Source organism: Toxorhynchites rutilus, chromosome 3 (genome assembly GCF_029784135.1).
Source record: "Toxorhynchites rutilus septentrionalis strain SRP chromosome 3, ASM2978413v1, whole genome shotgun sequence".
NCBI classification, from domain to species: Eukaryota; Metazoa; Arthropoda; class Insecta; order Diptera; family Culicidae; genus Toxorhynchites; species Toxorhynchites rutilus.
Genome location: NC_073746.1, coordinates 194,212,233 through 194,238,952, shown reverse-complemented (window position 1 = coordinate 194,238,952; position 26,720 = coordinate 194,212,233). Strand labels below are relative to the sequence as shown.

The 26,720-nt window shown below is 41.4% G+C and overlaps 3 protein-coding genes across 3 annotated transcripts; all 3 read right to left on the bottom strand.

The window, feature by feature from the left end:
- Positions 1 to 551: 551 nt before the first annotated feature.
- LOC129779121 (jerky protein homolog-like) lies at positions 552 to 1,606 on the bottom strand. The gene is made up of 2 exons (XM_055786392.1): positions 1,259 to 1,606; positions 552 to 1,109 (listed from the first exon to the last, which is right to left on the bottom strand). The coding sequence occupies exons 1-2, from the start codon at positions 1,552 to 1,554 to the stop codon at positions 554 to 556; spliced, it is 852 nt and encodes a 283-aa protein (XP_055642367.1). The 5' UTR covers positions 1,555 to 1,606; the 3' UTR covers positions 552 to 553.
- A 3,990-nt stretch (positions 1,607 to 5,596) lies between these two features.
- LOC129779137 (jerky protein homolog-like) lies at positions 5,597 to 6,651 on the bottom strand. The gene is made up of 2 exons (XM_055786418.1): positions 6,304 to 6,651; positions 5,597 to 6,154 (listed from the first exon to the last, which is right to left on the bottom strand). The coding sequence occupies exons 1-2, from the start codon at positions 6,597 to 6,599 to the stop codon at positions 5,599 to 5,601; spliced, it is 852 nt and encodes a 283-aa protein (XP_055642393.1). The 5' UTR covers positions 6,600 to 6,651; the 3' UTR covers positions 5,597 to 5,598.
- A 43-nt stretch (positions 6,652 to 6,694) lies between these two features.
- LOC129773782 (tigger transposable element-derived protein 2-like) lies at positions 6,695 to 7,403 on the bottom strand. The gene is made up of 2 exons (XM_055777428.1): positions 6,765 to 7,403; positions 6,695 to 6,706 (listed from the first exon to the last, which is right to left on the bottom strand). Exons 1-2 carry the CDS (start codon positions 7,401 to 7,403, stop codon positions 6,695 to 6,697), a joined length of 651 nt encoding a protein of 216 aa, XP_055633403.1.
- Positions 7,404 to 26,720: the final 19,317 nt, after the last annotated feature.

Here is a 26,720-nt window from a genome sequence, read left to right as displayed (position 1 = left end):
GCCAGCCAATAGCCATCGTTCCGCTGCATCAGCATTACTCATCGATATATACCAGCAGCAGAACCCACGACGCTGTTCAGTTCTCATTCAAATTCTTTCCGTGACCGTCCACGTTTGCTTAATAAATGATATTTAGATAATAAACTGTATGTTGATTATAATAAACGTTTTTTAAAAGCTGAACGTCGAAGGCCACAACAAGATTATATATATATATATATATATATATATATATATATATATATATATATATATATATATATACAGTTGAATTTCACTCGTTGGGCTATCTTTAGTTGGGCTTCGATTTAGTTGGGCTCCCGTTCGTTGGGCTATAGCCCAACTAAATCGAAGACAAACGTCAATTCTGACAACGTAAAATTTTTTTCGAGGGGCTCGTGGATGGTGTTTTTAGGTTTAAAATAAATTTTAAATGAATCATTGAAATAAATAAAATCGAATATTATTCAACAAAAACAATATTTATTTTAAACGTTTCAAACAAAATTAAACAAACCACGTAAATTCATTTTCAACAAAATAGTAGAGTTCTTCAACATGCTCGTTTTAGCCATTCAACTTCAGTGATTTTCGAACGTAGCGCGTTCAAACGGCATACTTCTGCAACATCATGCTTCATATAGCGAACTAGGCAATCAATTGACTTGATTGCATCGCCAAAATCAGGATCTCCGGTACTAGTAATGGAAGTATCAAACGAATTACTTCCATCTTCTGTGTCTACCAACCATTCTTCTTGCATTTCAGGTTGACCTTTCTTGAGAACTGATGACAAAATCTCGTCATCAGAGAACACTTCACTGGTTACCCAATCTGGATTATGATCAGCATCATACACCTGATCTTTGATCCACAGATCAATATCTTGCTCAGATGTTTTTGTTCCTGCCAAACTGTCAATCCTGGACACAAGCGCTTTGAAGTCATCATCGGCCGCTTTCGAGTCTACATTAACAGCATCCTCCGGCAAACCATCGATCAATTTCTTCCACGAATTACGTATAGTTTTGTCAGATATCTCCTCCCAAGAGGTTGCCAACCACGAAATACACTGTTGAAGATTAATCTTCTTCAATCGTTCATCGAAACTAAAGAGGAAAGTACATAAATAAAACCTCAATTAGAATTTGAATTTAAATTTTGAAAAAGCACAGACGAAAAACTATCGTGCGCATAGTTTTGTGTTTATATTTGGAATTAATTACAAAAATTTAATGTTTAATATTTGGAAATTTACCTTAAGTGTTCGTTTTCCAGAATTAATGCGAGCATCAGTTTTCTTTTATACTTTCGCTTGATTGCATTGATGACCGCTTGGTCCATCGGCTGGCATTCAGCAGTTACATTTGGTGGGAAGTAGATCACTTGAATCAGTCCATCGTCACTCTGTAGAGATTCGTCAACGTCATAATGACTGGTGCAATTATCAAGAACCAGCAATGCCTTTGGCTCCAATCCTCTCTCGGCCGAAAATTTTCGAACAGCGGGGACAAACTCTTCGTGGAACCATTGACGGAACAACAGTCTGGTCATCCAAGCCTTTTTGGAATGATTATATGAAACGGGAAGTTCTTCGATGTTGATTCCTCGTGGTTTTTCAGCAGTGCAAATGAAATACAACGGAAGCTTTAGGGAACCATCTATGTTGGAGCAAGGCATAAACGTATACCTTGTCTTGTTTTGCTTCCGTCCGCTTGCCACGGTCTCATCACAGGTAACGACAGAGCGTGTGGCTAGGAGCTTGATGAATAAGGCAGAATCATCTGCATTAAAGACTTGGGATAGTGATAGCTGCATTTCCTGAATCTTCTTCTGTAGAACCTTCTTGAAATTTAGGTACGCTTCAACGTTTACCGATGCCTTTTCACCTGTTACGGCTTTCACGCGCAATCCAAACCGCTGCTTAAAACGATGCATCCAGCCATCCGAAGCAGAAAAACATAGAGCCCCCGGTCCTGGAACATCTTAAACAGCAGCTCCGCCTTTGCTTTAAGAATATCCACTGTCAACAAAATGTTGGACTGCCGCTGCTGTAAAATCCAGATGTAAATAGCTTCTTCCAGCAAAGGGAACGTCTGCTCTTTCAATGTTTTTCGATTATTTACACCATATTCCTTGAACTTGTCCACCGCCTCACGAATTGCTTCTTTCTTTTGGATTATTCTCGTGACCGTAGAAGATCCTACGCCGTACTTCTTCCCAAGAAAGTCATGCGTACCACCTCCTGCTTCAAAATCTTCAATTATGCGAACCTTCTCCACCAGCGTCAGGAAATTGCTCCTCCGTTTCCGGTTAACGTTCGTACTGGATCCTTGCAAACCATCCATTTTGAGCCTGGCGATCGAAATGAACGTATATTAAATCTACGCTAATTTTAATATCAAACTTCATTAAGAACTTACCAATTAATCCAACCTAGAACGAAACTCAACCACGAATGAAATAAACGTCAGTGGTGTGAAAACTTTTCTGCGTTTCCCATAACAACAAACAATCGGTGTGACCCTCGATCGATTTTCGACTTTGACAGTTCAGCCCAACGAGTGAAATTCGACTGTATATATATATATATATATATGTATATATATATATATATATATATATATATATATATATATATATATATATATATATATATATATATATATATATATATATATATATATATACATATATTCATATATATATATATACATATATTCACGTAGGTATTCACGTAGGAGAAGAAAATAAAACAATATATTTAAAATATATATTTAACAAAAGCTGTCCCCTTTGTATAGTCCTACGTCACTCCGGTTATGTCCCCGACATTACCCATCCGTCTTTTTTTAATTCATTCAAAGACTCGTGTCAATGTAGCGCCACACAGTCTGATAAATGAATTGATCTATTTACGTGTGCTTTGCTCTTCTCTCACAAACACTATTACCCAATTTTTACACGTGGGTTTACCTATACTACCACCATGGCTAGCTTTCACCTTCACCTTAAGTAGTAGAGGTGTGCAAATCAGCTCATCATGATGAACAGCTCTGATCATATCAGCTCATCTAAATGAGCTGTTCTTTATGAACAGCTCTTCAGCTCAGTTGTCTGTGCCGACTTTCAATTTGGGTCCCAAACTCGATAGCCACGAAGCCAGTTTGAAAATGTTAAAATTCAAATGAAATTTTTCACACCATATTATTAATTACTTGAAACACGTATTCCAGACTATTATTTACAACAGACTCGGCGAGTACAACATTTCCGACATTTTTACTGAGGCTTTACATTACAATAGAAAGTTTTCTTCAAAAAAAAAAAAATCTTATGAGATTTTTGCACCGCCTGCAAACAAAGTGTTTTTCATTGAAATAGAATACTCATTTGATACACAGAAGTTAATTTTCATTAATAATTTGAATTTTAAAAACGTGTTCATTCTGCCTGAGAGCCAATTATTATTTTTGGCGTCCCCTAAACTGGTAAACAAAGCTCAATGCCGTCAACGCGAATATAACAGTTGAAAAGACGAGGGACAAATGAAACTAAACTGATGTCTTAACACGAAGAGCGAGAGACGGTCAGTTCATTTGAATCTTACAGCTCACACACTCTCTTCAATTCTACAGCTCTTTTCTCTCCTTCATCATCATCAAAGTGAGCTGAAGAGCTGTTTGATTTTTTTTTGCGAGCTGTTCCGCGTCAACTAACTTCAAAGAGTCGATTCTTCGGAACAGCTCATGAGCGGATGGCACATCTCTATTAAGTAGAGGCAAAGAACAAAATTGGCAACCGCGTAGAATCGATTTGTTTACAAAAATCAACCAATCACTGGTGGGGGCTCCCCATCTATTGGCTGGTCTCGTCTCAGACGCCACGTGGTCAGCTGGATACACTAATGAAATTAGTTGTAAAAATTGAAACATTTTATGTAGTTCTCAATTTCAATTCTCAATCCCGCTCGAATGTTTCTATCGACAGAAACACGAAAGTATACTGTATATTTTACTATGTGCAACGGTTTACAAAATACAATCGAATACAAAATTATAAAAAAAAACCAAACTAACAAACAAACAAAAAATACAAAATGAAAAAATCGTTTGTATTATTTGTATTATTAAGTCAATTGATATGCGAGTTGGTATGTGGTGTGAGTCAAGGTTTTTACACTTTTGCGTACAATAATACAGTACATACCAATACCAAATATACACCTTTTTATTTAGTACTAGCTAACCCGGCAAACTTCGTCCCGCCCATTTACTTGATTAATTCTCGAGTAATGCAGAAATTTGTGTTTTATTTGTATGACAGCCACCCCTAAGAGAGGGGGGAGGGGTATCTAACCACCATAGAAACATTCATTGCACCCTAAAGATTCCATATGCCTAATTTGGTTTAATTTGCTTGATTAATTCTCGGGTAATGCAAAAATTTGTGTTTCATTTGTACGGCAGCCCCCTCTAAGAGAGGGGGAAGGAGTATCTTAACACCATAGAAACATTTATTGCATCCTATAACCTCCACATGCCAAATTTGGTTTCATTTGCTTGATTAATTCTCGAGTAATGCAGAAATTTGTGTTTCATTTGTATGGCAGCCCCCCCTTTGAGTGGGGGAAGGACTGTCTAACCATCATAGAAACATTTATTGCACCCTAAAACTTTCACATGCCAACTTTGGTTTCGTTTGATTGATTAATTTCCGAGTAATGCAAAAAATTGTGTTTCATTTGTATGGCAGCCCCCTCTAAGAAAGGGGGAAGGAGTATCTTATCACCATAGAAACATTTATTGCATCCTAAAACTTCCACATGCCAAATTTGGTTTCATTTGCTTGATTAATTCTCGAGTAATGCAGAAATTTGTGTTTCATTTGTATGGCAACCCCCCCCTTTGAGTGGGGGAAGGACTGTCTAACCATCATAGAAACATTTATTGCACCCTAAAACTTTCACATGCCAACTTTGGTTTCGTTTGCTTGGTTAATTTCCGAGTAATGCAGAAATTTGTGTTTCATTTGTATGGCAGCTCCCCCTTAGAGAGGGGGGAGGGGTCTCAAAATATCACGAAAACCTTCCCCGGCCCAAAAACCCCTACATACCAATTTTTATGTCGATCGGTTCAGGAGTTTCCGAGTCTATAAGAATCAGACAGACAGACAGACATCACTCCATTTTTATATAGATATATATATATATATATATATATATATATATATATATATATATATATATATATATATATATATATATATATATATATATATATATATATATATATATATATATATATATACAGTTGAATTTCACTCGTTGGGCTATCTTTAGTTGGGCTTCGATTTAGTTGGGCTCCCGTTCGTTGGGCTATAGCCCAACTAAATCGAAGACAAACGTCAATTCTGACAACGTAAAATTTTTTTCGAGGGGCTCGTGGATGGTGTTTTTAGGTTTAAAATAAATTTTAAATGAATCATTGAAATAAATAAAATCGAATATTATTCAACAAAAACAATATTTATTTTAAACGTTTCAAACAAAATTAAACAAACCACGTAAATTCATTTTCAACAAAATAGTAGAGTTCTTCAACATGCTCGTTTTAGCCATTCAACTTCAGTGATTTTCGAACGTAGCGCGTTCAAACGGCATACTTCTGCAACATCATGCTTCATATAGCGAACTAGGCAATCAATTGACTTGATTGCATCGCCAAAATCAGGATCTCCGGTACTAGTAATGGAAGTATCAAACGAATTACTTCCATCTTCTGTGTCTACCAACCATTCTTCTTGCATTTCAGGTTGACCTTTCTTGAGAACTGATGACAAAATCTCGTCATCAGAGAACACTTCACTGGTTACCCAATCTGGATTATGATCAGCATCATACACCTGATCTTTGATCCACAGATCAATATCTTGCTCAGATGTTTTTGTTCCTGCCAAACTGTCAATCCTGGACACAAGCGCTTTGAAGTCATCATCGGCCGCTTTCGAGTCTACATTAACAGCATCCTCCGGCAAACCATCGATCAATTTCTTCCACGAATTACGTATAGTTTTGTCAGATATCTCCTCCCAAGAGGTTGCCAACCACGAAATACACTGTTGAAGATTAATCTTCTTCAATCGTTCATCGAAACTAAAGAGGAAAGTACATAAATAAAACCTCAATTAGAATTTGAATTTAAATTTTGAAAAAGCACAGACGAAAAACTATCGTGCGCATAGTTTTGTGTTTATATTTGGAATTAATTACAAAAATTTAATGTTTAATATTTGGAAATTTACCTTAAGTGTTCGTTTTCCAGAATTAATGCGAGCATCAGTTTTCTTTTATACTTTCGCTTGATTGCATTGATGACCGCTTGGTCCATCGGCTGGCATTCAGCAGTTACATTTGGTGGGAAGTAGATCACTTGAATCAGTCCATCGTCACTCTGTAGAGATTCGTCAACGTCATAATGACTGGTGCAATTATCAAGAACCAGCAATGCCTTTGGCTCCAATCCTCTCTCGGCCGAAAATTTTCGAACAGCGGGGACAAACTCTTCGTGGAACCATTGACGGAACAACAGTCTGGTCATCCAAGCCTTTTTGGAATGATTATATGAAACGGGAAGTTCTTCGATGTTGATTCCTCGTGGTTTTTCAGCAGTGCAAATGAAATACAACGGAAGCTTTAGGGAACCATCTATGTTGGAGCAAGGCATAAACGTATACCTTGTCTTGTTTTGCTTCCGTCCGCTTGCCACGGTCTCATCACAGGTAACGACAGAGCGTGTGGCTAGGAGCTTGATGAATAAGGCAGAATCATCTGCATTAAAGACTTGGGATAGTGATAGCTGCATTTCCTGAATCTTCTTCTGTAGAACCTTCTTGAAATTTAGGTACGCTTCAACGTTTACCGATGCCTTTTCACCTGTTACGGCTTTCACGCGCAATCCAAACCGCTGCTTAAAACGATGCATCCAGCCATCCGAAGCAGAAAAACCGTGCACCGCATAGAGCCCCCGGTCCTGGAACATCTTAAACAGCAGCTCCGCCTTTGCTTTAAGAATATCCACTGTCAACAAAATGTTGGACTGCCGCTGCTGTAAAATCCAGATGTAAATAGCTTCTTCCAGCAAAGGGAACGTCTGCTCTTTCAATGTTTTTCGATTATTTACACCATATTCCTTGAACTTGTCCACCGCCTCACGAATTGCTTCTTTCTTTTGGATTATTCTCGTGACCGTAGAAGATCCTACGCCGTACTTCTTCCCAAGAAAGTCATGCGTACCACCTCCTGCTTCAAAATCTTCAATTATGCGAACCTTCTCCACCAGCGTCAGGAAATTGCTCCTCCGTTTCCGGTTAACGTTCGTACTGGATCCTTGCAAACCATCCATTTTGAGCCTGGCGATCGAAATGAACGTATATTAAATCTACGCTAATTTTAATATCAAACTTCATTAAGAACTTACCAATTAATCCAACCTAGAACGAAACTCAACCACGAATGAAATAAACGTCAGTGGTGTGAAAACTTTTCTGCGTTTCCCATAACAACAAACAATCGGTGTGACCCTCGATCGATTTTCGACTTTGACAGTTCAGCCCAACGAGTGAAATTCGACTGTATATATATATATATATATATATATATACATATATATATATATATATATATATATATATATATATATATATATATATATATATATATATATATATATATATATATATATATATATATATATATATATATATATATATATATATATATATATATATATATATATACATATATATATTAGAGCAATTACGAACGAATAGAGAGCATATATATATAAATGCATATATATATATTAGAGCAATTACGAATTGTACAGTGTACCTAAGCTCAAGCTGTGTATTTTTAGGCGTTATTGGAATTTGTTAAAAAAAGGATATAATAACTTAAGTGCCACGGTTTTATAGCGATTGTGTGGAAATTTTTAAACGTATTAGGGCCATCGTTTCTTGTTGTTATGGAAGGTATTTTTGTTCGAAAGGGAATGCTTATAAGCTTATATGCTTATATTAGATACCTTTATTATCATATGTTATACTGTCAGTCACCGTTAACAGCCTGAACGAAAACTAGGTGTCAGTCACCGGTGACTGACGTGGCAGTCAACGTGTTAATAGTCGTTTAATTCAGCACCCTCATTGATTCTCTGTCTGTCAGACCGTATGCACGAGTATAGGAGGGTTAACTCAAGAGAAAGACAATGAAAAGAATGTTTACCAAGTGTTTTGATTCGGTTTGTTCATGCTACCCACCACTTCCCGTCTATGGCGCTGCACACAGTTGGAGTTGTCAAGCTGTAGTCATGTACAACCGAGATGGAAAATGGAAGGTGGGAAGATTTTTTAAATCTGTGACGTCACAGATTTTGTTGATGTATGTTACTTTTCTTATAATAGTCCACTACATAAGAAAAGTGTTGTTATTAAAAGTAGAAATAAGCAAATGAAATGAACGAACTAGTTTTAGCGTTGAAAATCATAAGGGCCCGACATTTTAACAGAAACTGAAATTTCTGTGTTTTTAAAGTGTTCTAAACTTAATTTCAATTCAATTTTACTTCTCGTTACGTCGACCAAAAACGTAAACGAACAAAGTCAGAGTCACAATCTTTTGTTCTTTTGACGGATAAACATTTGACAGTGCATGGGAAAAAGGTTGCAAGTTTTTTCATGTGAAATCAACTTGAAAAATAAATTTATTTGACTCCGTATGACTTAGATTGAGACGAAAAGTTTTCCGCTTGAGCCTTATTTTTAGACGACTGAAGTTTTCAGCACTCTAAGAGCCCCCGCAGACTGCAGACTGATTTGTCGATCGATAGTTCGGTCGGCTTCATAATCTGTACGGAGAGTTATGCATGTGCGCACATTACATTGATTCAGTTGGGTCGGTTTTTGCATCAGTAGGCCGATCCGAACAAACTGTCGGCTGAAAAAAGTCTCTAGTGTGCGGGGGCTCTAATTGTGAAAAAAGTACAGTAGAACCCTCGCGGATCGCCCGAGGTTCCACTGTAATTCCAATTGCTGACAAAAGTCAAACTTTCATGATGTTGCTCTAGAATCCAAACATAGTAGACATTTGAATACTATTTCTGAAATCAAAGAAAAAATTAAACATTTTAGTTTTCGATATGTTCTGTTTTTTTTCCTAATGCAATTAGCTTCTGTATATCCTCTTTCAACGTTATTCGTTGACACATTCATTTTTGTACCATTTGAGTAACTGACTGGTATGCCTGGTATGTGAACTTCCTATCTTCCAGGCTACTAACACAATCAAAGTTCAACACAACCAAAACCCGTGAATCTTCCCACCTTCTATTCTTCATCTCGATGTACAACGGTGAAACAGGCCGGAACAGATACAGCGATTGTACCGAGTTGCTTGTATGGTTCTAGCGCTGTGCATGGTGCTAGAACAGTTGTATGTCTGTCATAAGTATAAAACAAGATATCGCTTAAGAAATCATTCAAATGAGCATCCCAGTATCACGTATAATCACTATTTTAGTTTTGTTGAATTCAAATTAATTAATGATTTCCCATTTGAATTGTTTGTGATTTCGCGTTTATTACAATTCTGGGTTCAGTAATGTTTTCAATTATCGTTTCTATGAAACGTCGCGCAACATGCTTCAATAGTCTTCGTTCGACACTGTTCTTTATTTTATCAGCGGTTCATATTCCCGCAAATGACACTACTTAATCGGAAGCATTAGCTTTTTCGCGTATAGATGTCGTTGTTTCAAAATAATTGAAATATATCAGCTGCCATAAACTGGTTCCCATAATATACATATGCAAAAAATTACCTTGGAATGCGAAACCAACTGCAATATACATGGTGTTACTTTAGCCCAGAATTCAAATAAGATTGCCATCGTGACGTTATGAGATTCTGTAGATGGCGTTGTTGCACAGGCAATTTGTTCCAGGTAAAGAGTCCATAGTTGACACAATGTGAAGGCATGAAACAGTGAGGACATGTGTAACACAGATGTTTTAGATTGTTCAGCAAATCCAGCAAATATGACTTGAATGTGATCTGCAATGTGACAGCTGGATTCTTGTGGTACAGGTTGGGTAACAGTATTGACAGGATGTTGAAGGTAATAATGAACTGTCGATCCATGGTGTCCGATGTTTCCGCCACGTTTATTCATTAGTGCAGTATGGGTCAGAGACCCCAGTAAAAGCCAAGACAAAAGTCGCATGTGACCGACGCATTCTGTAAATTCTTTTGGCCTGAAAAAGAAAAATGAAAGCATTAATATGGATAGGTTATATATTATATAGGTTATATTCAATTTGAAATTTGGGCTCCCACTAATTGACTTATCGGATCCAATCTATCATTTTATCGTTCACGTGTTACAAACAGAATGTCAAACATAATACTCCTTTTTTCATGCTGTAAACACACATCTTCGTCAATTTCTGGTTCAGAACTTTTAGAAATATGAAAAATACAAAATTATGTTGCTGCTAGACACGAAAAACTTCGAAAAACTTTGCAGCCAGAACGAACCAAGTACATGCTAGCTATTAACATAATATCATTACACAACAAATTAGTATTTTGTAACGGCTCTAATTTCATGAATTATATGAATTATATATATATATATATATATATATATATATATATATATATATATATATATATATATATATATATATATATATATATATACATATATATATATATATATATATATATATATATATATATATATATATATATATATATATATATATATATATATATATATATATATATATATATATATATATTGACTCAGTTTTGCTGTTTTTGACAAAATAATATCTTAATTAATGAAAATAATTGATTGAGGAATGCACTTGGTTCGTTGTGGTTGAACACAATTTTGAAAAATGCAGATCAGATCTTCTACACTTCATGGCAGCCCTTAGGTTGTCTTCCAGGAGCTGTCCGAAACAGAAAAATCTGTTAAAAATTCGGATCTGCCTTCTTGGAGAAAACGATCACTATCGTCCGATGCCATATTGTGGGATTATGGTTCGCTTTGGTTGAACGCAATTTCGTTTTTTTTACAGTCTGCTACACAGAATTTTTTTTGGAACTGTTGTAAATTTTCCGAATGACATGGTCATTTTACAGTCGATAGATTTTTTTTCTGCATCCAATCGTGTATGTAAATCAATTTTGAAAAAATGGCGCTTGGTTCGTTTTGGCAGACCCTCGACCATATTGGGGAAATATTTCTAGTCGTATGTATTTTTTCTACCAATGTAATTATATTCTTATTATCAGAAGACACTTTAAAGTTAAGATGCTGAAAAGACGGTGAATTTATTTTTCGTTAACACATTCAGGTTTTTTACTAAGCAAACGTTCATGGGTCCAATCGCAGAACTGTTCATTGTTTGATATTCTAATCTACCCTTTAAAATTACCTTTTACTATAAAATTCCTAGTACTTCTACCAAAACTCGTCATTATAATAACAGATTATTTTCAGACACAATTCTCTTTCAAGATTTTTCAACCACTTGCAAATATTTCTCCGTTACATGGCATAAATGTATGACATAGAAAATATGATAGAATAAAGACAGCCCTGAATCGGACAATTCCTTTCTCGAGTTTTGCTCTTATCAACACATTCGGCGATTCATTTTCATTTATATAAATAGAAGTAAATATAGGAGTGCGTTTTATCACATTAAAGAACATATTGTAGAACATATGCGAACTGAATTTTCCGAATTTTCCCATTTCCTTCAGAGTTTTCCGAAAATTTTCAATTGCCATGTTCGGTTGGAATACGTTTGGTTGAAATATGTGTATAATCATATAAAAAAAATTTCGTACCCAAAAACCCTCACATCCGAAATTTGGCTCCATTTGCTTAATTAGTTCTCGAGTTATTCAGAAATTTGTGTTTCATTCGTATTGCATCCCTCCCTTAGAGAGGTGGGAAGTGTGTTGAAACACTTAAGAAACGTTTCTCCTAAAACCTCCATATGCTAAATTTGGCTCCATTTGCTTGTTTAGTTTTCGAATTATGCGGACATTTGTGTTTCATTTGTATGGCAGTTCTAAGGAGCTCTAACTATCATAAAAACCTTCTAAAATCACCTACATACCAATTTTCATGTCGATCGGATTTCCGAGTTCATAAGAATCAGAAAGACAGACAGAAATCCCTTTTTGTATATATAGATTGTAGTGGCTCGGAAATGTCTGCAACATGTTTTGAATATGTTCCGCTTTACTTTCGTTAATCGCATTCTTATGTTTTGCTGTAGTTGAGGTCAACTGACAAATTGGAAAAAAAACTAGTTTTTGCGCATAGATGTCGTTGTTTAAATGCAATTGAAATATATCAGTTGCCATATAAGAAGTTACTTTCCTGGCTATATGCCAAGGAAATTTTACTTTGAATGCGAAACCAAATGTAATGGTAACGGCAACGGCGTTATTTTGGCCCATGAAATTCTGTAGATAGCGTTGTGTAGAGTTCAGAGAAATGAGCAATATTCAGAGAGCGAGAGAATTAGGGACGAGAGAGTCATTCACGCTTCAGGCGAAGATGTGCCGAACAAGTTTAGTTTAGTTTGAACTAGAGGCGCGCAAACCAGTTCATCATGAACAGCTCAGATCAACTCAGCTCATCTAAAAGTGCTGTTCTTTATGAACAGCTCTTCAGCTCAGTTGCCACTGTCGTCTGGTGGCGACTTTCAATTTGTATCCCAAACTCGATAGTGTAATCTCTATAAGACCAAAAGACACGAAGCCAGTTTTAAAATTTGAATGAAATTTTTCACACCACGTTATTAAATTACTTGAACCACGTATTATTGACCCTTATTTAACCATTTTTCTATACGTTTCCGACATTTTTGCTGAGACTTTTCATTATAATATAGAGTTGTTTTCAAAAACAATTTTCTTATGTGATTTTTGACGTAGGACTACGTCTAACCGGAAGATATAGGGGGTGAAATGAAAATCTAGGCACTGAACAAGTAGGTAAAAATGCAAGATTTGGAACGCTTATAACTCGAGCATTTCTCAATAGATCGCAAAGGTTTTTGCATCAATTGATAGGAAATATATCTACGCATCTATCATAACGAATAACATTTCATTTTTCTTGAGATAAATAATTGAATAATTGTGAAATATCAAGCATTGTCCAAATGCACTATGTGCCCATTTTTGATTGGTGCATTTTGTGCTCCTCATATCGTACCGACCAAAACGGGCAACCAGAGCAGCAGCGAAATACAATGAACCCGATTGGAAAGGAAAAAGAAAAAATATGAACGAAACATTGGTCGCAGTCTCACACATGCGTAATTCTCGAGCCAGCCAGTCAGCTTAAAAATCCCCGCTCCGCTGCCGTAACGATCATTCTCATCCAAATCATACACCACATCGTTTCGCATCACAACATATCAACAAACCAACACAAGCAGCCATGTCTGGACATGACAAAGGAGGAAAAGTGAAGGGAAAGGCAAAATCCCTATGCCGAGCGCGTTAGTACCAGTGCTCCAGTCCACCTAGTCGGCGTTATATAGTTTCGGCCGCCGAAGTGATCGAGTTGGCTGGCAAAGCTGTTCGCGACGATAAGAAAATCCGCATTCAGAACAGACCACATTCGGTTCGGTGGACATCTAGACAAGAATAGGCAGTTTCAGCGAGTGACGAGCAGAAGATAAAAGTTTGTTCTTCATACAAACTGCTTTGGTGGCAAATCCAGAACAAGGCAGCATCGATGGCGTTCGAAATGGTTTTTTTTCAAAACCACGAGTACAAAGTTTTCTAAATTGGAACCATTCCATAAAACACGGCGCTTATCAGGGCCATTAAACCTTTCAAAAAAGAGTTTACGAAATACAGTTCAAGGCATTCTAAAATATTATCCAAAATAATAATAAAACACAAATTGATTTTTCATAATTTGTTTGCCAGGATATTAAGAGTATGAGAATTTTGCAGTTGTGCTGAGCTTATTGATGGTTGTGGACTTTCTCGATTATTCAATTTTCACCAATTCTTAAATTGCTTCCAGATTGAAAGTACAGTAATTTTAGTTCGATAATTAGCTAATTGGATTTTTGTAAACTCTATGGGGGTCCAAATTATGACCCAACATGTCCCAAGCTGGATGGGAAGAAATTTTCCAACTGTGAAAGCTGTACCACTGTCATCGCAAATGTTCAATTACAGGTTAAAATCATCTCCAATGCGACACTGAGTGGTGCTTCGGCAAGTCGCATTAAATGTAATTTACAGTACAACATGTCCCAAGCTGGATGAGAAGAAATTTTCCAACTGTGGCGAGTGGCAAACGCACTCGCTAAACAGGAAGGTTTAACCGAACAAGATGGAGATATCGAGTGATAACAAAACAATAAACCCTTTAGATTAAAGATGATTTTGTGGACCTGAAAAGGACCCTTTTTAGCGTTTGCTTCCTTCTCCTTCTTCTTGTCGGTTTCCGAGATATTCTTCTGCGCCGTGCCGAACTTTTTGGCGGCTTTTCCACTATTCCACTAGTCTTCGGTGCCTTCGTGTTTGTTAGAAACACCTGCATGTGAATCCAACGAGCGAACAAATCGTAATGAATATATTTTTTTGCCATCGCTCCCTTTTAACGCTCATTCGTTCGTCTCGTTGGACTCTCCCCTTTGGCTGAGTCTGCTGATTTGTCTCTATCCTGTGAGCGTGTACCGCTAAAGTACAAAACGCGCGGATCCGCTGAAAAATATATCATTCTCTTTCAAACCGTAAATCAGTGTGGTTGTATGGCATCGTTTCACATCACATCGCATCAACAGATTGGTGCCGGAGCACCAGCATACCTAATAGCGGTTATAGAATTTCGGCCGCCGGAGTGCTCGAGTTGGCTTGCAAAGCTGCTCACGACAATAAGAAAACCCGCCTACAGAACAGAGCACATTCGGTTCGGTGGCAACAATCAGTTTCAGCGAGTGGCAAACGCAATCTCAAAACGGCAGCAGGTAGAAGAAGGAAAATGTTTGTTTATACAGACTGCTTTGGTGGCAAAACCAGCCACCGTAAAACACGGCGCCTTTCATGGCCATTAAGCCATTCAAAGAAAAGTTATTAAAAGTTATTCACAATACCAATGCATTCTAAAGTGACATAATATGACATATAATATGAACTGAATTATTTTGTTTATGCTTGTTTTTGAACTTATTGGTGGTTGAGGTCTTTTAAATTGATCATTCAGTTTTCACAAACCCATACATGGTCTCCGAATTAAAAGTGGCTCCAAATTACAACACATTGTATGCAGGATGGCATTAACGAATTTTCTCGGTAGCAAGAACTGCTTTCTTTAGTTGATAACTGATGTTGAAAATTGACTGACGTTACATCTGCATTGTATAGAAACATAACTGACGACCACCTATGCATTCCTTATCACAGCCATCATTTTGATTGTACGATATGTGCATACGCCGAAAAATGCCCGGCGTTGAACATTTAATGAGTACAAAGCCTTCGGAAAAAAAATCAAGAATCAAATATAAGACAGTGAGAAAAAAATGAGAAATTTTTTACAAAAAAAACGCAAAAACACAACCAAAAGGTTCATTTCAGAACTCCCAACATGTTCATAAAGAGTAAACAGTAAGCTAATCCATATTTCAGGTAGAGAGGTAGGTATTCACGTAGGAGAAGACAATAAAACAACATATTTAAAATATATATTTAGAATAAGCTGTCTGCGTTGTATAGTCCTACGTCACTCCGGTTATGTCCCCGACATTACCCACCCGTCTTTTTTTTTTTTTTTTTTTATAGAGGTGAGGAACGCTCTACCAGCCTTATTTGGGAAGGGTTAACCCAGACGTCGAGTGGGGATCGCACCCACAAAAACCAAGCCCTCTACTCGTTGCCTTATTCCCCCTGGGACCACATCTAGGCGACTACTTCAGGGGGCGGCTGTGCTCATGCACTCTTCGAGTTTTCAACGCTGACTAGCGTTGTCCTTCCCTTTTTCTCAACATTTTTTCTCTCTATTCGCTTTTCATTCCACTGCACTTATGTCCTCTTCGCAGGCATCCATTTACCCGTCGAGACGTGTATCGATTAGGAATTGCCCTCCAACTTGACGCGCAACCCGTCACAGTCACCCTCGCGGGATTTCTCACCTGTCGAGACGTGCACCGATTAGGAAGCGCCCTCCAACTTGACGCGCGCCCCGTCACAATCACCCTCGCAGGATTTCTCTTCCCAGCGGAGTGCCGATTAGGTAGTGCCCTCCTACATGACGCGCACTCCGTCACAGCTACTCTCGTGGGGTATACACCATTTTGATCACGGCTTCATCCTTCGCGGTGTTTCTCCATCCAGGCCACGATCAGGCGTTGCCAGGCAGGCATTTTTGCTGTTCTCCGCGGCAGTATCCGGTTACCTGTCGAGACGTGCACCGATTAGGAAGCGCCCTCCAACTTGACGCGCGCCCCGTCACAGTCACCCTCGCAGGATTTCTCTTTCCAGCGGAGCGCCGATTAGGTAGTGCCCTCCAACATGACGCGCACTCCGTCACGGCGGCTCTCGGGGGGGGGACTATCCGGTACTACAGCCGTCTCGATTATTCATCTCTTATGGTCAGGCGTTATCCGCATGCTGGTCGGTCCTCCACTTCCGCTGTAGCTCGGACATGATATGTACGATTGCACTGTTTACTGCGTTCCAGGTGCCCTCGTCACGACACATTTCCTCCACGATGTTCCCAGCATGAAGGGTAGGCAGCCCCTCACGCACTGTGGTGAATCTGGGACATTCGAATACGATGTGTTCCGGTGTTTCCTCCACATTTCCACACTCCGGACAAAGAGGCGATCTTGCGTGTCCGAACCGGTGCAGATACTGCCTGAAGCAGCCATGACCAGACAAAAACTGCGTTAGATGGAAATTTACCTCTCCGTGTTTCCTGTTCACCCAGCCCATTAGTGTCGGTATGAGCCTGTGCGTCCACCTGCCGTTTTGCGCGGCACTCCACTCTTGCTGCCACCTAGCCATCGACTCCGCCCTCATTAGCTTCCGGATTCCTCTGGTTCCCCTCCTCCTATAGCACTCGCTGTCCTCCGCCAAGATGATGTCTATGGGGACCAACCTGGCTATGACGTAGACCGCTTCTGTTGACACGGTTCTGTACGCACTCGCGACTCGCATCGCCATGAGCCGGTACGTACTATTCAGCCTCTTCGTGTTCCGCTGAGTTTCTAACGCCGCGATCCAGGCTGGACCACCGTAACGTAGTGTCGATGAGGAGACATTAGCCAAGAGGTGCCTCTTGCTGCTGCTTGGGCCAAAGTTGTTGGGCATGATTCGTGTCAGTGCATTGATTGCCTTCGTTGCTTTTTTACAAGCGTAGTCGACGTGACTGTTGAAGCTCAGTCGATCGTCGATCTGCACCCCCAGGTATTTTAGGTCTCGCTTCGAGGTTATCGAGTGCTCTCCAATTGTGATTTCTGCACGTTGCACCGCCCTGCGGTTGCTGACAATCAGCATTTCCGTCTTGTAGTGGGCTATCTGCAGTTTCACACTTTGCATCCACCTTCCGATCATGTCTATCGACTCGGTCGCGAGCATTTCGACCCGTTCCAAAGATTCCCCTGTCGCGAGAATAACGATGTCATCCGCGAAGCCAATGATCTCCACACCTCTGGGCAGATTCAGTTTTAGTACACCATCGTACATACTGTTCCAGAGCGATGGGCCCAGGATAGAGCCCTGCGGAACTCTCGCCGTAGTTTTAATCTGCGCCTGGCCCGTGTTTGTCTCGTACACCAGCACACGGTTCTCGAAGTAGCTTCTCAGTATTCTACACAGGTAGTCTGGGACTTTCATCGTGTGGAGCGCAGTCGCGATGGCCTCCCAGCTGGCACTATTGAACGCGTTCTTAACGTCGATCGTTATCACTGCGCAGTATCGATTTCCTCTGAGCTTCTGTTTGGATGCTCTGTTGGCTCTTTCTACCACTATGCGAATGGCATCTACCGTGGATCTCCCTTTCCGAAATCCGAATTGATTATCGGACAGTCCACGAACTCCCTCCGTGCATTCCGTCAGCCTATTAAGGATGATTCTCTCCAAAAGTTTCCCAAGAGTGTCCAACAGGCATATGGGTCTATACGATACTGGACCACCCGGCGTCTTTCCTGGCTTGGGCAGTAGTACTAGCTGTTGTACCTTCCATCGATCCGGAAAGTAGCATTCGTCTAGACACTTCTGCATGGCTGTCCTGAACATATCAGGGAATGCTAGGACTGCCGCTTTCAAAGCTACGTTGGGGATTCCATCTGGGCCAGGCGCTTTCTTCGTTTTTAGGCGTTTGATAGCTGCAACTAGCTCATCGTTCGTCACATCTCTGCGTTCGATGCTATCCTCATCCTCTCCATATGGCGTGGGTGGCCAGGTCGTTGGGTCGTGCTGCGGAAATAACCCTTCCACGATAATTTTTAATTTTTCGGGACACATTTCGGAAGGTGTCGTTGGGCCCCTGAGCTTCGCCATCACCATTCGGTAAGCATTGCCCCATGGATTGACGTCCACGTCCCGACATAACTCCCTGAAGCAATTAGATTTGCTCCGCTTAATCGCCCGTTTAAGAGTGGATCTAGCCTCTCTGAATTCCACTCTCCGCTCTTCTCTGGTGTCTATGCTTGACCGTTGGAAACGTCTTCTGGCGCTAAGGCAGTTGGCCCGAAGCACGCCAAGTGCCTCGCTCCACCAATAGGCTGGAGGTCGCTTATACCTGGGTTCCCTTTTTCTTGGCATTGTTATATCACATGCTGTTGCTAGCGTTTCCGTCAGTTCATCCGCGTTCATGTTCAAGACGTCGCTTTCCACGCGTAGTGCTTCGATGAAAAGGTCCTTGTCAAAGGTTTTTGTCTTCCACCTGCGCGGGCATGTCCTATTTATCCGTACTGCCACGGAGTTTCGTTGGCCAATGGTATAACGGATGGCTTGATGATCACTGTGGGTGTATCCTTCACATACCCTCCACCTCATTTTCGTCATTAACGAAGGACTGCAGAAAGTCAAGTCGATGATGGACTCTCGACCCTCTCGGCGGAAGGTACTAGTGGTGCCCTCGTTGCACAGGGTAACATCCAACTTGGCTAGAGCTTCTAGTAAACTAGTCCCTCTCGCGTTGGTGCATCTGCTTCCCCACTCTACTGCCCAAGCATTGAAATCCCCTCCTATAACGACTGGTTTTCGTTCGGCGAGCTCCTCGGTGAGGACATCCAGCATATAGTGGAACTGGTCCATCGTCCATCTGGGAGGTGCGTAGCAACTGCAGATAAAAATTCCGTTGATCTTTGTGATCACGAAACCCTCGCGAGACCTCGAAACTACCTCCTGAATGGGATATCGGCCCATGACCTGGATGGCGGCCATTCCTACTTTATCCGTCACCCAATTACCGTTACCGGGGGGAACGCGATACGACTCCGCGATAATTGCGACATCACATTTTGTTTCTGTCGTTGACTGCCACAACAGTTGCTGTGCGATGTCACAATGGTTGAGATTAATTTGGGTTATCTCCATCACTGTTGGCTTGCCCTCGCCTGTTTGTACACAGGGCAATTAAAGCCTCCCGTCATATGGTCATTACTGTCCTCTTTTTCGCAGAGCATACACCTTGGTTTTCCCTTGCAGTCGCTGGCAAAGTGTCCCTCTATTCCGCATTTCCTGCACAGTTTGGATCTATCTGGCCCCAAGCAGCCTTTCGCCAGGTGGCCGAAGTTTAAACACCTGAAACATCGTTCCAGTTGCTTGGGAACAGGCGGAATGATTCTAAAACGACCCACAGCCCAGCAGACGTTTATACTCTCTAACTTCAGTAACTTGTTCGCTGCGTCCGTTGAGAGACGAATCGTTGCGGTCTGCGTCCCGCGATACGCCTTTCGTAGTCGGATTTTCATCGGAACTTTGCCCAGGATGTTTTCCTCCTCCAACTTCTGACGTAGGTCTATCTCGGTGGTGAATAGACTGAGGTTCCTGCATTCTATCGATGCCTCGGAGGATAAGGCCCTTACGTTCGCTCCATCGCCGAGAACCCTTTCTACAAGATCCTTGAATGCTGAGCTCCTGATTTCTGGGTCTCTCTTCAGCTCGAACAGCATTTCGCCGTTCTGGATGCGCCTGGACTTCACCACGCTCTCCTCCAGTTTCTTGAGGCCAGGGTCCTCTCGCATTTTTTTAAAGAGATCAGCGTATGATACGTTGCCCTTCGCTTCGACGATGAGTGCATCGCCTTTGTCTCTCGCCCGCCGAGGATTAGGCTTCTTGTCTTTTGGCCCCTGCCACTTTTCATTCTCTTTCTTATTTTTTTCCACTATTTTCACTTTTCTCTCCCTCTCTTTTTCTTCGTTCCTTTGTTTTTTCTTGTTTCTTTTCGTAACCGTGCTCCAGTCGTTTCTCTTGCTATCGGTGCTGATCTGGTCATCGCTGTCACCCAGCTCTTCGCTGTCGCCCTGGGCGGCACTATCGTCTTGATCATCGTTGTTGTGATCGTCCTTGCGTTTTTTGAGCATTTCTTCTTCTGCTGGTGAATCCTTTTTTCTTTTTTCCAAACGGTTTCGACGAATCTTTGGCGTCACCTGTCCAGCTGCAGCTCTTTGCAACGCTTCTGCGAGTGCCTTCTCGGCGGTTTTCGTCCTTTCGACGAGTCCATCGTGCTCCTTCAAAGCTCGTCCCAAGAGAGATCTTATACCCGACATCCTGGTCTTGATCTCCTTATGCACGTTGGGTTTGTCCTGCACGAAGGTGTCGAGTTCTTTGACCCTCAACATGATCGTGCTCAGGATGCTATCTCCAGTCAGCCCTCCTTCCTGGGTTAAACTACCGCTGGACTTTGGCAGGAACAGGGGATTGATCCCCCGACTTTGCTGGGTCTCAGGTATTCCTCCATTACTGCCGCTAGGGCCTGGTGTTTCCACTTGTTTGAGTATTGGCGATCGCAGAAGCTTTTTACTACGAATGAACGCGTTGGCTTGGTCACCGGTATCCATCATACTCTCTCTTCGTTCTTCGTTGGTTTTGTAGGTTGTCTCCATTTTGGTTGGGTCCCAACTTCGGGCCGCTATCTCCGCTCGTTGTACATAGTCGCCTTTTTGTGATCCCATGGTTATCTATGCAAGCAGTGAGGCCATGCAGGGGTTGACACGGTCCTTCATGGGGACCGTGTTCAGAGCCGGATCAGCGCAAGTCAGGAATGTGACATCTGATGCCTAGTACCTAGTGCCAAGGTCTAGACGAGCATCGAACGTACCCGAAGACTTGCCAAGTTGTTACCGGGACGGGGGCAACCGTACTATTAACCCACACGCCATTTCAGGTAGGTGTCACCCTTCCTTACTCAGGGAGCAGAATAGCACGACTGTCGGCTTTTAGCATCGTACACATAGCTCATCCCGCGGATGTCGTCTATAGACGACACTTGTACACACTGGTCGTCGCGCAGATATCGTCTATAGACGATAACCACCGATAACCACCAAACGAAACGAGTTGCGCGCGTGTATGTGTGTGTGGCGGCTGCTCCAATGCATCAAACGGAACCAATTTTCAATGCTGGAACTCTCTTGGTTGCCTTCTCTTCTGGATTCCCTTTTGGCCTTAGGGGAATTTTAAATATCCCGAGGTAAAAATCGGCCCTTCTACGCTCTTTCACAGCGCTTTCATTATGAACGAAGCGAAAACATTCTCCAATCGCTGTTCAATTATAAAAACTACAATTATAATAATTACAATAACTGAGCGGATTTTCGAGCGGCGCTCGTTTATATATCGATTGGTGATTTCAATAGCCTGTTTTGAAAGCAATTTTAAGGCTGTTGAAACAAGATTTTGAATTAAAATGTAACAAGTATATAACGCGTAGACATTTTATCATCCGAATGAAGTGTTTATCATACCATTTCGTTAAGTTGTTTAGGAGCTATTAAGGCTCAAAATATCGGTCTAAGGCGTAACGCTTTCGTTTTCGAAACTTTGATTTTACACCCCGGTATTGAAATGAAAGACGAAGTCCTACGTAAAAAAAATCATGATTCCATTCCGTGCTACTCTGGCCTAAATCCAAAACACATCCGAAAGAGTTTAGAGTTTAGAGGGTTCCCTCTACGCACCGGTTGTCTCCATGATTGTCCACCCCACAGTTCCCGGAAGACGGAAAAGTATCGTTACCTTTTCTTCGTAAAAATAAAGTACCAATACCGTATAGTAGTTTTTCGTGTTTATGTAGGAATACCAAAATTCCGTTTTGACAGCCAAGATTGGGTCAATGTGATGTCAACAATCGACTCCAAAGGTTGCCACTTTGAAGTCGAGTTATCGATATGCATTCGTCAAACAATTTGATGCCACTTTATTGCCAACATGTGCAAGACGTCGACCTGCTGGCAGCGCTGCTTCCAGCACTGCTTGCCTCTCGTTAGCATTTGTTTATTTGTTTTTTCATCGTCTTCGAGAGTATCGTACAGACTGGTTATACTAATGATATATTCTTAATCCTAGCTTTAAAACAACTTTTAGTCATGTTGAAATCAAGAATTTGGCAGACATTGTTGAAGGTTCGGAGGCAGGAACTGAATGGGTTATTGTAGCCATAGCATGTTCTATGTCCGGGAACAGCAATTAATGTGGAGAATCGCAGCTGACGTTGAGGAACGTTTATTGGAATATGTAGAAGAAGATCTGCACAATCGATGTTTTCACTGAGGATGTCGAATACAATCAGTCGTTGCATCTTCAGTCGCCTTGCCGTGAGCAATTCCGAGTCGATTAGACGACAACGTTCCGAATAATGGTCAAGATGGGCGGGGTCATTCCACGGGAGACGCCGCAATGCATCAATGCATCAACAATCTTGGAAACGTGGTATGGGGCCCAGACCGGTGCAGCGTACTCTAGTTGCTTCTCACTAAACTACAGTACAAAGCTTTTAGTGCATATACGTCGGGTTGCTTGCAACACTGCTTTTTGTGTATAAGTGGTTTTTTTTCGGTCGTGATTTTTTCCGTTGATTATCGTGTTTTTTTATGTCTTAAATATTTTATCCGAGCTATTACTGTATGTCAGTGTTTCGTTGTTGAATCGGTTCGTGTGTAATTCGAAATCTTTCCGTTGTGGTAAAATATCTCGTCTCGCGAGTGTTGTGCTTTTGTTGGTGACGAAAAACAGTAAAGCCGCACTACTCTCCACGCCGATTTTTTCTTTTGAAGCGCCATCTACCGGGATAAAACTTAAGCAACTCGCAGCACGAAAAATTGCACGCCACTTAACTACTTCTTGCATCCAACCGACTTGAACGCGTATTGTATTGCCTACCCAAAGGCGCATCACAATGACGAAAAACTGCGCTAAGTGCTCAAATGCAATTTCGGGCATCGATTTCGTCGTTTGCCGTGGGTATTGCGGTGCGGCTTTTCATATGAATGCCTGCTCTGGTATTACCCGCGCACTGCAGTCGTACTTCGCAGCGAACAGAAATAACCTTTTTTGGATGTGTGATCAATGCGCTGAGCTATTCGAAAATTCTCATTTTCGCGTTCTATCGCGCCAGGCTGATGAAACATCTCCTCTTTGCACGCTCACGACTGCGATTACAGAGCTGCGTTCCGAAATAAAGCAACTGCACTCTAAGCCTGTTACCCAATTTTCACCCGCTACAAGCTTGCACTGGCCAGCGCCTGAACAGCGCAGAGCGATAAAACGCCCTCGTGAGATCGATTTCACCATGCGTGCTTCTGACAGTTGCCAAATAGGACGCAAAAAGCCGTTGGCAAATGTTGTGTCAGTGCCTATCTGCAATAATGATGCAGGTCGGAAATTCTGGTTATACCTTTCAAAAATTCGTCCTGACGTCACCGTAGAATCGGTTTCTGCTATGGTTAAAGCCAATATCGGGACTGCGGATAATATTTCCGTGGTAAAGCTTGTCCCAAAAGGAAGAGAGTTGGATTCACTTACATTCTTATCCTTCAAAATTGGGCTCGACCAATCGTTCAAAGATAAAGCTTTAGATCCATTCACATGGCCTGAAGGGTTGCTGTTTCGGGAATTCGTAGACTACGGTTCCCAAAAATTTCAAGTTTCTCCGAAGTACAAAAGGTCTACCACGCCGTTGCTGCCACCAGAAACAGTTTCATCGCCGATAGCGCCGATCCGGGATTTGAGCCAGTTTACTCCAGCCCGGGACGCAACAGTTTAAGCCATTCGGAAGGCCCCTATCCCTCCATCACAGTCGTGTTCTTCCCGCCAACTGTCAACAGTCGTCCCGGACCTGTGTTTGAGCATGGAAAAGGGGTCTTCCAGCCTATCAGCACAGGCAAGTACAGCTCCATAGGATTCGATTCCGTACCTGATTCTCGCTATGTTTCCAGTCACATTTCGCTACCTAGAATGACAATACCATATAAGCATCGTCCATCCAGTCTCCGGTGGTCACTCTCAACGGAATGCACGCAAAACAGCTTGATGGAAGCTCCCAAGCCGCTCGGCACAGTCGAGCACTGCCGTCGTCACTCCGCTGACCGTTCCTGCCATCCAAGACATTCCGTTCCTGTGTTCGGAGCTGGTGAGGGAGTCTTTCAACTTGCTACCTCAGGCAAGTATGATAACAGTACCGTTTCTTCGCTTCCTGAAATCTGTTCCATTAACAGTGTTACTTCGTCATCGTCAGCGGATTGCACGCAAAACAGAATGATGGAAACTCCCAAGCCGTCCAGCATAGTCGAGAATCGTCGTCTCTGCGCTGACCGCAACACCACGTCTTTAACCTCCAACATCCTGATGTATTATCAGAACATTGGTGGGATCAACAGTTCTTTCGCCGAGTACCAGTCAGCCTTCTGTGACGGTGCTATGATATTTACGCTCTTTCCGAAACATGGTTGAAAGACAACACGTTGACGATGCAGCTATTTAACGACAGATACTCAGTGTATCGACAAGACCGGTCGACTTCAAACAGCACCAAAAGCACTGGAGGTGGTGTATTGATCGCCGTTCGCTCGAGTTTCAAATCCCGACAGCTGATTCCTTCTGTAAGCTCGTCGAAGGTGGAGCAATTATGGACCACGATTCTCACGACTGACGCTATTCTCTACCTATGTGTAGTATATATTCCTCCCGATCGAGTGAATGACGCGGATCTGATTGAGAATCATCTTGACTCGCTCTACTGGGTGATTTCGCAGATGGGACCTAGAGATAACATTATAATTATTGGCGACTATAACATGGGTACGATATCGTGGCAGCACAATTCGGTTGGATCGCTCTATCCGATCAACTCTCGATCCTCGGTTGGATTAACATCGCGAAAATTGCTTGATGCATACTGCACTGCTGGACTCAAACAGATGAGTGGAATCGGAAACGAAAACAATCGTTTGCTCGATTTGTGTTTCGTTAGTCAAGAGCTGTGCCAGGACGTTAGGGTTATACAAGCTCCATCACCGCTCGTTAAAATCTGTAGACATCATCCTCCCATACTAACGGAATTGAAAATATGTCCACAACAACGCTTTTGCGATACTACTGAGAGCGTTTTTTACGATTTCAGTAAGGCCGATTTCGATGGCATGAACGATTTCTTTTTACGTGTGCAGTGGAACGAAGTTTTCCAAGATTACGACGCTAAACTCGCTGCTTCTACTATTTCTGGTATCCTGCTTTATGCTATCGACCAATTTGTCCCTTTGAAGTCCAAACGCGAGCCGTTGAAACCAGCTTGGACAAATGCCGATCTCAAATTTCTTAAGAAGATGAAACGAGCTGCACTCAAACGGTTCACCAAATACCGTACGGATTCTACGAGGAATAGATACTTGAAGTTAAATAACGAATACAAACAGCTTAACAATCGTCTGTACAACGCTTATCAGGACAATTTGCAAAGACGCATCAAGAATAACCCCAAAACTTTCTGGCGCTACGTAAATGAACAACGAAAGGAAACTGGACTGCCTTCAACGATGTCCAATGGTTTGATTGAGGCTGATACGATTTCTGACATTGCCGATATGTTTCGCTCTCAATTCAGCAACGTCTTTACTGACGAACAACTCGATCCGGCGGATGTAGCAGCTGCCACTCTAAACGTTCCTCGGTTTTCTACTTCTTTGCTACAGTTTTTAATTACCGATGATATGGTTAGCACAGCAGGAAAGAAATTGAAGTCCTCCACGGGATTTTTTTTTTTTTTTTTTTTTTATCTGTATTATAGTGATTTTCAACTCATTTGGCTGGTTCGTCACTTCTACTTCCATTTTTGGAAGAATGTCGGGAGTGAGAATTGAACTCGTGACCTTTAGCGTGAGAGGCATGGATGTTACCACTACGCCAGATCGCCTCCACAACCTCCACGGGATGTGGCCCTGACGGTATTCCATCACTTGTGCTCAAACGTTGCATGCATTCGCTGGCTAAACCACTCGCAACAGTGTTTAATCTTTCACTGAACTCTGGCGTATTTCCGAACTGTTGGAAACAGTCGTTTGTTTCCCTGTGTTCAAGAAAGGGTGCAAAAGGGTCGTTTCGAATTACCGCGGTATAGCTGCGTTAAGTGCCACGTCCAAGCTATTTGAATTGATCATTC